Source organism: Megalops cyprinoides, chromosome 21, assembly GCF_013368585.1.
Source record: "Megalops cyprinoides isolate fMegCyp1 chromosome 21, fMegCyp1.pri, whole genome shotgun sequence".
Taxonomy (NCBI): domain Eukaryota; kingdom Metazoa; phylum Chordata; class Actinopteri; order Elopiformes; family Megalopidae; genus Megalops; species Megalops cyprinoides.
In genome coordinates, this window is record NC_050603.1 from 3,615,756 (window position 1) to 3,628,059 (window position 12,304).

Here is a 12,304-nt window from a genome sequence, read left to right on the forward strand (position 1 = left end):
CTGCTGTGAATAACAACTGCCACTCATAAAGCAAAAAACTCAAAACCAAGAGGAAAAAAATGGTGTGAATTCCTTAAATGTCAAGCCTGAAAACAAGGATCGTTTCACATAACTGTGAAAACAGGAAATGAGAAACATGAAAGCTAAATTCTCAGACATTCTCACCGTATTGTATTTCAGTGCTCTTTTCTCTGCAGTTCCTAACATCTGAAATCATTTGGCGACTGTGAAATCCCCATTTTCTGTCAGCATTCATCAGACCAAGTACATCACAGGGCTCAGTATAACCACAGTGAATGGAGGGGCCCTAACTGAATATTCTTATATGTAGCACACTATATGCTAATATGGTATCCTCACCGATCACATGAATTGAGTCTTTGTTTTGGGTAAACATTGGAAAGTAACAAAAGAGAATGTTTTAATGCTGTATTATATGACACAGAGAACAAATGTATTTGCTAATGTACTTAGAAACACGGATTGCCATAATTATTATAAGGCACTGTGCTTTTTGTCACCACAAACATACAGTATTGAAAAAAGGGTGCCTGCTTATCCATATTTCTGAGGCCAGAGAGGTCACTCGTTGTGATCAAATATTTTTCTCTACATATAATAAAAGCATGATGATCATAAAAGAAAAAAAAGTATTTAATGTGCAGTTCATTATTATTGATGATTATTTCATCATTATTGTTGATTATTTTCTGGTTCTCGTGAATTTTCTGGTGTTACCTTTGTATTTGTTTATTATGGACTGAAGGATTACACTCCTGATACCTGGGCAACAGATAAGTTCTCGTCTGTTTGTGATTAAGGCTTGGGCTGTGGGCTTTTTATTTTTCCCTGCTACATACAGGCACATACAGCTCATGTCCTTACGGAATACATACCACATCAACAAATCACATTTCACCCCCTGGGGTCTCTCTCTCCCTCAAGAGCTGAAATGAGGATTTGCCCGGTTGGAAAAAAGGGGCGGGGCCACTTACGCCTCCCTCGTCCGTGACGGCGGAGAGCGCGGGGCCCATGTGGCTGTCGGGGAAGCCGTGGTCAGCGTCAGGAAGCGGCTCGTTGTAGTCCTTGTAGGAATAGTCGTATTCCTTCAAGCCCACATCTCCGGTCACATACTCCTCCATGAAGGCCTCCTCGGGGGCTGGGGACCCCCCCTCGCCACCTGACTTGGCCAAATCTACCTCCTCCTCCACCACTGTCTCCTCCACCTGCTCAAGGTGACGCGGGATTGGGGGGGGGGGGGTGCAGGCGGAGAGCAAGGCCAAGAGGGAGAGAGGGCGGGCGAGAAAGAAGAGAGGAAGGTGGGAAAACCAGGGAGGTTGAGAGTAAACGTTGAAACGGGGGAGGAAGGGAAAGAGTTATATTGACAGGTAGAGGGGTGTAGGTGGGAATGACAGGTCATGACAGGAAGAGAACAGGAAGAGCAAAGAGCGAAAAGAGGGAAGGGGGAGGCACAGAGAGACAGTGTGGCGTGAGTCTTACCTTCGGGAACAAACAGAGGGACAAAGACAACAGTGACACTTGGTGGACACTGCTGGAACTGCGCCAACTGGAGCAGCTGCCCAGCATGCCTCGAACAAAATGGCGAGGATGCCAGTGGAAATAATCGCTTGCGGATTACTTCCATGGAGCGTTGTACAGCGATGGCCGTTACAGTGTCTCAGCGCTCTCCTTCTCTTATTCTGTTGGCTCTGTTTGTCCCCTTTTCTGTCTTTGCTGATTTTTTTCCACCAAAGCAATGTGTTTTATCAATTGCTTGCTTGTGTGTGTGTGTTTGTGTGTGTGTGTGTGTGTGTGTGCGTGTGTGTTGTGGTCGTTAGCTTGCTTGCTCTTAACGGGAAGTTGTCCAATGCATTACTGTAAGCATTCTGTATTTTTATTCTTATACCTATAAATGAAGTCAACCATGTTAAACAGGAAGGAGGTGCTCTTTGTGACAAAACAATATGTGCCTTCATCTGGCAACCACTGAACTGAAATCAGTTATCACAGATGACTTCAGTGGATTTCTTTTTGGGTGTTTCCTCCATCGAAAACCTACATGCTCTTATCATGTAACACACATGGAATATGAAAATAAACAAAAGCACTCATGAATGTGATGTAAATGAACCATCTCTCACCTGAACAAGGAGAAAATGTGACAGGTACTGCTAAGCTTAGGTATAATGTGTAGTATCCTCTCAACATTGTAGCACCGCAAGACTTACGACACAGCAATGTGTTTTTCAGAATGAGAATGCTACTTGGTGGAAAATTTCCCAGAGCTACCTGAGGTGTGTGTGTGTGTGTGTGTGTGTGTTTTCATCTGCTATTGGCAGGAGGGAAAAATCTGAGTCGTCAGTGTGATGTGGTGGTTCGGAGCAGGGCTCGTGACCACAAAGGTCTGAATCCAAGCTGGGGAATTACTGCTGTACCCTTGGACAAGGTGCTTAATCAAAAACTGCCTCGGCGGATATCCAGCTGTTTAAAGGGATAAGATGTAAAAACTGTAACGTGTGTAAGTTGCTGTGGGTAAGAGTGTATGAGTAAACCCACGCAAATTTAAAACTGAACTGAGCACACAGTACCAAAGCACCGACACATGCATGCAAGCCGTTGATGTTGCACTTTACTTTGTGGAAGAAAAGGCAAAGTTGGTGTATCCTTGTAATGTTCAACTTACCACCATCATTTAAAATATGCCTATAGAACTTGGCTGTGCAGACGTGTACATTATTGCACGACATCATTTGTTCATACAAGAAAAACACACTAAAATCTAAATGAAAAAATATTACCTCAGTTTTATACATAATCAAAATGGACACTACTTACAGACAGCCCAATCCCTGAAGGACTTTGTTGCCCACAATACCAGAGAATCTACCAAAGCATCCACAGCAAGCAAACAGTCCCCATCACCCAAAATTTTCAATGTTGTCATATCGTATTCTGTCAAAAAACCTTACCTTTACTCCAGAAAAAAACACATTATCATAAATTCAATAACCTATTTATAATTCAACAACCCTCTACTTCCTTCATTTTTTTATAGCAGGAACACACCGTGATTCAGCTAAGGGAAAGACATCAAGATGACACGAAAGTAAACTGTAAACATATTTGTTAAGTCTCATTGTCTCTCAGGTGAAGGCATAGCATGATGAGGAAGATGATGATGATGATGATGTTAATGATGATGATTGTTAATACTACTACTTCTATGAACCCTTTGCTCCAGAGTTTGTGTTTTTCATAATTATAATAATTCATATCATGACATAATTTAACCCATGTTTCCCTCTTTCTCAGAGCTCCAGGTGACACACCAAATGAGAAACAGCTTGAGAGAAAGGGGGCGAAAAAGGCACAAATTCTGGCTGTTCGGGTTTAAGTACGCTGCAGAGAGTAAGTGTCTTAACTTCGGGTGTTGTTGTTATCCTAAGGTTATTTGCCTTAAAACCAGACAGCATGAGATACATTTTCTGGTCTTGAGGAAACGTGTGAAATGTTCACCATGTAAATTTCCATTTTTTGTCGTGACACATGAGTTTTTTTTGTTCTTATTTCAAAAACACTGCATCTTGGAAGAAGAGCAGAAAAAAGCTTGTGTCAAAGGAAACCACTCACATGAGAACACTTGACTTGCAACCACACAAGAAAAATGTATCTTCTGCTATCTTATTTTAGGTTGCAGTGAAAATTAAGACATTTTACAGTTATTGTTTTTGGCAGCGTATATATATTTCATGGCAGCGGGCGGTGTGATGTAGTAAAGGGTTGTTTAAAAAAATGATTAATAACTGGACAGCCCACATCACTCTGATTACAGCAAGGCTGATCTGACCTCCATATTTAATTTGGCCTTTCTGCACATTTGCTGTCTTCAGTAAACTTGAATGGATACACTTTTTTTGCCTTGTGCTGGCAGCCGCTCTGGATAAGACTGCCTGCTAAGTGCATGTAATGTAATGTAATTCAGCAATGGAATTTCCCTGATGAATGGATGAGTTTGGTTCTTTGATTGAAGAAGGTTCTTCACCTTGCGCCAGTTTCTCCCGTGTGCGATTACCTGGGCCTTGGCGGGATCATGTCCAGTCACCTCACTCTCTGGCTGTGGCTCCTCCTCCTCTAAGGTGTAATAATAGTCCGTCTCTGTGGGGGTGTGGCCAGCCTCACTGTGGCCAGGATCTATGTCCTGATAGGTCAGGGCCGAGGAGAGGTGGGCGGGGTCAGGGTGCAGGTAGGCGGATTTGAGGGAGAGAGGGTGGTTAGTTCAAAGCGAGTCAGGATTATTGTTATTAATACGTTAAACGCAAAGAGGAAAGACAGAATATATTCACAGGGCGGATTTTTACTGCCAGTTAAATCAGGTGACTCACCTGTTTAGGAACAGAGGAATCAAGCTGGTATCAAACACCTTTCTCAGATGCAAGGGTAATCATTTTGCACCGATTGATAACGCAGCTACAATTCCTTTGTTTGGTGGCAGTTCTGACTAGTAAAATGCCCATTTAGGGGAACTGATAGCTCAATTCAGAGATTCTGTTCTATTAAAAGATTTTATCTTCATAGAAAACCGCAATGCCATGAGGAGATTAAGTGGGCGTCAAGCTGGCTCTTTGGTTAAACGGCTGGAGGAAACCAGAGCTTGACCTGCCCCTTTCAGGTTAGGATGATCACTTTGGTGACCATCCTTACAATACATAAATATTGGCTGTTGGTGATGGTGTATATTTAGTATTGCCTCTTCTGTTAAGTGGTGAGAAACTTAACTGAAGGCAGTGAATGAGAGATTGATGGAGTAACCAGACAGACAGACAGACAGACAGATGGACAATTGAAAGTGGTCAGCCTCACAGAATGAGGTGCTACTCATCTTTGATGTTTACCTCAAATTCAGTTGAAATAATTCATAAACAGAAGACGGAAAAAACATACTCACCATTCGCTTCTGATTACATAGCAACTACAGTACATTCATACTGCGTTGTTCCCAGATGCGCTGTCTGTTTTGACAGCACAGGTCTCCCTCTCTTAATGAAAGGTTCCAAAAGAACTGAATTACATCGAAATTTTGTGTCTGCCGTGATTGGGGACCGGCATCGTATTGGGGTCAGCGACAGACCCATACAATGCACAATGAACTGGCTTCATTTCTGTCCCCTGGCCTTAGCACCGCTGTTTTCTGTGAGACCACCATGCTCATATTTATGACAAATATGATCGACACAAGAGTATTTCAGGTATTCAGGGAAAAAAAGAGGACAGACAAGGCATATAGAAGGGGACAGTGAGTGTGGAGGTAGTTGACTGTAGATTGCGTGTGAATGTATGCATCTGGTGTTTTGAGGTGTTTTCTTTTGTCCACTGAGTGTTTCTTGTGACTGAGGAAGTGAAGAGTGAAAAAGAATGACACATGCATGTTTTTTTTTTTTTCTCTTTTTTTTTTTTGGTGATTTTGTCGTGCCAAAGTTGAAATCATGCTAAATCCACAACTCGGCTGCCACAGTCTAACACTACTCACGCTATTCTACAATTAGGTGAGATTCTAGCACCTATTCGGAGTCTCGGAAGATCAAAGGGAAGTTGATCAGAAACAGAAGAAAGACTGTGCAGAGATACAGTACATAGTAATATATAGTACAGACATAGCGCTATACGGCAGTCTGCTATACTGCTATATTATTTATTATCATATAGAGCATATGATACATTAAAGTGATCCAGACATGTATGCACCAACTTTGTTCCTGAGGACGCGCTCCCTATCCAGGTTTTTGCACTTTAGCTGACTTGTATTATTTGTAATAACTTTTTAATCGCTTTGAATTTTTATAAATGTTAAAATATTTTAAAAATAAAATGACGATCCGCTTTCAGCCATTTTTTCTTTGTGAAGTGTTCTCAGCAGCACTTGACCATGCTACCAAAAGCTCCACAACCAGACCAAAGCCAAGAGTTAAGAGCAGGATGGGATAGTATATGACCACTGACATCCATACTCTCAACACTTTTCTCACTCTTTTCTTTGAGGAGGTCTGCAGCTGGTAGCCGGTGGAGTCTGATTATTCATCTGAATTCTAGAGATTTCAGGACGTTATTACATAGTGTAGCTTTTATCGAAAGTGTCCATGAATGAATCTGTAATTTCGAACTGCTAATCTGGGTAATTGAAATCGTTGACGATGTTTTTGAAACCCACAGTTTGAGGAGAAGCTGGACGCCTGCTGTAGTGGAAAACCTGGATGGAGAGTGGTGATAACCAGAACAGTTGGTTGGGAGATACAGTTCTGGACTGCCATCTTGGGCCTGTCATTTGTACCTTTTGATAACCGTTGACCACTGTCTTCTCTGGTTTGGCTGGTATGGAGTCAAATGTACCGCTGATGACCGACTTGCCAAAAGGAGGCAGTTTTTTGGTTTCGAATTTGCTCAGGGACTCAGTCACCGATTTGCTGATGGATTTGGCCAGGGATTTGTGCACGGATTTGACGTTATTGGTGGACACCGGCATTTTGGGTTTCTCTGTTTTGACGACGAGAGGGACTTTGGGGATTGGGACGGGGGCTGGTGCGGGGGTGGGTGCGGGGGTCGGCGCTGCTGTCGGCGCTTCGGTTGGCGCAGGCGTTGGAGCAGCTGTGGGTGCTGGGGTGGGCGCGGGGGTCGCCGCTGCTGTTGCCGCTGCGGTTGCCACTTTCTTGGGCGCAGGTTTGCCAGCGGGGGCTTTTTTGGGAGGTTTCGCAGTGGCCACTGGGACTGGCGCCACGGTTACGTCCGCCGCGGCTTCTGGGGTCGGCGCGGCAGTCGCCACTTTCTTAAGCACCGCTTTGAGAGAGGGGACTTTTTTCGGTGCTTTTGCGGTCGCCGCAGGGACTGGCGCTGCGGTCTCTGCTGGTGCAGGTGCTGCGGTCGCTTCTGGGGCTGCTTCTTTCTTAGGTGTGGCCTTTTCTACTTTGGTCTTAGCCCCAGCCTTTTTCTCCTCACCATTTTTCACGACAACGGGTTTGTCGATGCCGTTTTTGCCATTCACCTTTTTCTCAGCACCGTTTTTGCCATTAGCGGCTTTCTGATCACCGTTTTTGCCATTAGTGGCTTTCTGATCACCATTAGCGGGTTTCTGATCACCGTTAGCAGGCTTCTGATCACCATTTTTGCCATTGGCAGGTTTCTGATCACCGTTAGCAGGTTTCTGATCACCATTAGTGGGTTTCTGATCACCATTTTTACCATTGGCAGGTTTCAAATCACCGTTTTTGCCATTGGCGAGTTTCTGATCACCATTGGCAGGTTTCAAATCACCGTTTTTGCCATTGGCAGGTTTCTGCTCCCCGTTAGCAGGTTTCTGCTCACCATTTTTGCCATTGGCGGGTTTCTGATCACCGTTAGGAGGTTTCTGATCACCATTAGTGGGTTTCTGATCACCATTTTTACCATTGGCAGGTTTCAAATCACCGTTTTTGCCATTGGCGGGTTTCTGCCCACCGTTAGCAGGTTTCTGATCACCATTTTTGCCATTGGCGGGTTTCTGATCACCATTTTTGCCATTAGTGGCTTTATGGTCACCATTAGCGGCTTTCTGATCACCATTTTTGCCATTGGCAGGTTTCTGATCACCATTTTTGCCATTGGCAGGTTTCTGGTCTCCATTTTTGCCATTAACAGGCTTCTGGTCTCCATTTTTGCCATTGGCTGGCTTCACGTCGCTATCTTTGCCATTGGCCTTTTTCTCGTTAACTGTTTTGCCATTGGCAGGTTTCTGTTCACCATTTTCACCATTGGCTGGTTTCTGTTCACCATTTTTACCATTGGCGGGTTTCTGGACACCGTTTTTACCATTGGCTGGTTTCTCGTTACCATTTTTGCTGGCCGGTGTGGGCTTAGGTTTTGGTGTAGGCTTTGGTTTGGGCTTGGCCAGGGTTGGCTTAGGTTTAACCAAGAGGGGCTTGGCAGGGGTGGGTTTAGCCTTTGCCAGGACAGGCTTGGCCTCTGTTGGTTTGGCCTTGGCCGCAGAAGGCTTGGGCTTTTCAGAGTTGCTCTTCTGTTGTACGTTTTGGTTGTGTTGTGTTGCGGTTTGTGAATATCAAGGATGGAAGGTGTAGTGATAAAGAGAGAGAGAGACACGAGGTATGGGAGGGGGTTGAAAGTGGTGGGGGTGGAGAGATGGAGGGAGAAAGAGATGGAGAGAGAAAGAGATGGAGAGACAAAGACATGGGTGGATGTTTTTGAGACACAGTCACATAAAGATGGCTGAGGCTTTGGATGAATTATTCAGTTAGCGGTGGCATTACTGGATACAGCAGAGTCTGCTCTTAGGTCAAACAGAACACCCTGTCACTGTTTTCATCAAAACGACACAAAGCGCTAACTACCAGTGACAGCGGGGTAGCTGGAGGGCAGCATAACAGCCGGTCTACATTAGAATCGAGAGAGTTAATAAGTTTTGAGAAATTTGGACAACACGGAGATGCTGTGTGCCTGCTTCCCTCTTTGGTAGGGCTGTAACTCTGCCGCATTGTCCAGTAATGCCTTTATCTGTATTAAATAAAGCAGCAACTGCAGTTTGTGAAAACTGAAGCCTGCGGTTTGCAGTGACACCAGGTGCCGTGAGGGAGCAAGACTGCAGTCACTGACACTGTCCCACGACCAGACGAGCACTGAGCCGTCCAACTGCACTGCGAGAGAAAGACAGAGGCACGCTGAGGCCAGAGCAGATCGAGAGACGTCAGACACATGTAGATCGCCCAAGATGGAGGGTGACACAATGGCAAACCCACACAAGAGAAAAGTTTCTCAGACAGACGTTTGGACGGACAGACGCTGACATACAGAGTAAAACAGTTAGGAAAGAGAGGCTCGAACAGATTATATGACAAAAACTCAGAGACGAGATTAACAATGACCAAGATGAATTCACACATATACACATGGAGGCACACACAGGTATGTGCTTGCGCACACATATACACACACACACACACACACACACACACACACTCATGCATGCGCACACACACTCATGCATGCGCACACGTGCACACACACGCATGCACGCACTCACGCACACACACACACACACACACAAAGTGGAGACAGAAAAGCAGACACACATACTCGGCCGAGGGATGCCACATGGCCTACATAAAGAGACACAGAGAAGCGGGAGGGACATGTGGACCATGCAGGTGCAGTCTGTACACAGCAGCACTGACCGTACAACTCCTCAGCCTTTCATCCCTCTCTTTCATCCCTGACAGACGGCCAGGCTCAGTGTGGACTGGCTGTGAGGCAGTGTGAATGACACACAGTTGTACCTAATCCCACAGTGCACCGACATATTAATGACACACACACACAGGTATGTATGCGCACACACGCGTGCGCCAACACGCACACTCACATGTTGACGATGACATGTAAATGACATTAATGAGACGTTTAACGTGACATTAGGCATGACGTCGCGAATGAGGCGGGTTGGTGTGAGTTTTTTTTTGGGGGGGGGGGGCGCGGTGTTTGGCAATATTGACTGGAAACAGGAGAGGGGGAGAACGGAGAGCACAGGGAGATGGAGTAATTTGAGAGAGGGAGGTAAGCTTACTGAGGGTGCTGCTGTACGGTAATACTCCTCCTTATGCATTTCTCATCTCTACTCTATACTTAAAACTTCTAAAAGAGCCACTGCATTCCTTATTTCCCTGCACACCTCTGTAACTGGGCTCTGAAGTAGCTACATCATAAAACCTTCCTTTCAGCAGAGCTATTACAGAGACCTGCTACCTCAGTTCACCCTCCACCCCCCCCCCCCCTCCCTCCCTCTCTCTCCCTCCGTTTTCTCTCTGTCGCTCCCCCGTTCTCTCTCCTCTCCTGCCCCCTGGTTACCTGCTCAGTGGGGCCCCCCGGAGGGGGGGTGGGGGAGGTGGATGGGGAGGAGGGGGTGCCGGTTGTGTCCTCATAATAAAAGGGGTATTCATAGTCATCCTGCTCCTCATCAAAGTACTAAGAGAATTGGGGTGGGGTGGGGGGTGGAGGGGTGGGGTTGGGGGGTCATCCAGGCAGGTGGAGGGTGTTGAGGGCAGAGGAATGCATTGGGGGGGGGGGGGGGGGTAAGACAGGGATGGCAATGGGTCAGGGAAGGAGAGAAGAGGTTTGGATTGAAAGCATTAGCAAAAACAAATTAATAAAAAGCAAGGCTTTCTATTCATTAAGAGTCAATGTGTCCATTAATGCACAAGGAAGGGCAATTAACGGAGTCACACTGACGGGCTTAATGAATTAAAAACAGAGAAAAATAACAATGAATAAAACCACACTGATTTGTATTCATGTATTTGTGTACATTGCTTCGATAGCATCAAAATGACACTGTGTGTGTCTAACCTGAAAGGGTGGTACCTTAAAAATGACTACATTTATGACTGCTCTCAGATTTCATAAAAATATTACTAAATTATCTGTGAAGGAATTTTTTGGCAGGAATTCTGAGTTCAATCAGAAATGTAATGCGAACTTTGTTACATACACTGTAATATGGTGGGACAGAGAGTGTATTTCAAAAGGACATTGGTGGGAGGTCATTTGATGCTATTCTTTATCAAGGGGGAGAGCAAAAAAAAAAAAAAATCCATGGGTCATATTCATCAAACCATTTCTGCCTTTTTAAGTGTAAATAATGTTGCCTGGCCTCAACAAAGCTGTACAGTGCATTTTATAGCAGACAGAAATGCCTATTTTCTGCCTCTCTTCTTGAGATTAACTCTTAAATGACTACAGATATATGAGAGAAGTGTGAAGTGTGAGGGAGAGCTGATAATATCTGCAGATGCTTTGTGAATATGTCCCAGCCCAGCGCTTCACGCAGGTAAAAGCGTCACACACCTGCAGGGGAGGCAGCAGCTTTGTCACGTGACTCCAGGTGTGTTCATTTCAAAGCTGCCGAGCCAGTGTCCAGCAGAGGGGAAATGCATCATGGGAGTTTGAGATCTCCTCTGATCCCAGAATCACTATTTGTCCTCAGCATCTACTCTATTACTCTCCATTAATGGCTCTCTATGTATGTGAGGGTCACCTCTGTGTAGAGCTGCAGTACTAACAACCAATGTCACTGTAACCAAAGTCTTCCTTTACATATATGCAATTGTTGAACTACAATAGTCTCTGTAAACTGCAGCTGCATACAGTTTTGTAAGCTATTTAATTGCTCCTTGCTGTCTTTCATTGGATCTATATGATCTATCTGTCCTATCTGTCCAGGGTTGTCTTTATGGTAACACAAATAGGGAGGACTGAAAATTCCTCTTTAATAAAGCAGCTCCTCTTGTAGAGGTAACTTGGTGGTCACGTGCACAGGTAACACCTGTAACCAAGTAACACCAGGTAACACAGAACACTGCTTATATACTGCATTTATGAACAGGATCTGAGCTTGATTTTAATGCAATGTTTTCTGGATTTGAGGTGTCACTGTGTCTCGTCTATCCGTGGCTCCTGGTCATGATGCACATAATGAGGGTTAAAGTCATGCGCGAAATGGGATCAGCCCATTTGTATCATCGTTTCTCTCACACGCTCCTGTTGTTTCCTCCGGCTCACTGAAGATACTTTCAAAAGGGGGACAGAAGAACTCAGAAACTAGTTTTGGGCCATTCTCTGAAGGGTAGAATTATCACTGGTCATAAAATGAACATATTCCTAGTACAATGAATTAGTTACGCATTACTGTGTTGTAAAACGTCTACATGTCTTCATTGATCTAAAGTCCAACTATTGACATATATACATGTGTATACATCTATACACATAAAAGGCTGATATTTATGATATTTAGAGTTTGAGTGAATACTGCATTGCAATGGAGACATAATTAAAGCTGGCTGGTGACTCTGTAGAATGATGACGAAGAAGTCATCTCTCTAAGGCTGCTTCCAGTGGCTCTGCCTGCATTTTTTCATCCGTATCCATGACAACTCGGAGGTGAGAGAACATGCTGATACAAACTGGGGTTGCATGAGGACAGAGATGTTCTTTGATGGTTTGGGCCCTCTTTGCAGATTTGGGGCGCAGAGGAGTAGGACCGCAGGAGGGTCTAGTGTTACCCTTTCGGTGGCACTCATTATGTTGAGGAGAGGGGTGCTTCCAGGACAGAGAGAGGCACTAGGGGACTTTGTGTGCTCTAATACACATTTGCGCATTGTGTGTTACGCTGAGTTGTGGCTGTGGTCTGTGTGTCATGCTGTGGTTGGTGTGTTCATGTGTCACACTCTGTTGTGTTAATTTGGCATTTTGGGCAGAGGTGACTCATGGA

The 12,304-nt window shown here is 44.9% G+C and overlaps 1 protein-coding gene across 1 annotated transcript in view; it reads right to left on the reverse strand.

Moving 5' to 3' along the window:
- Positions 1-12,304, reverse strand: part of col11a2 (collagen, type XI, alpha 2) — a 61,510-nt gene that overhangs the window by 33,592 nt on the left and 15,614 nt on the right. Inside the window, exons 6-8 of the mRNA XM_036555266.1 lie at positions 9,883-9,999; positions 4,073-4,198; positions 996-1,226 (exon numbers count right to left, since the gene is read on the reverse strand). Of these exons, the coding sequence (XP_036411159.1) occupies positions 996-1,226; positions 4,073-4,198; positions 9,883-9,999 (474 nt within the window). The remainder of the gene's footprint in view (positions 1-995; positions 1,227-4,072; positions 4,199-9,882; positions 10,000-12,304) is intronic.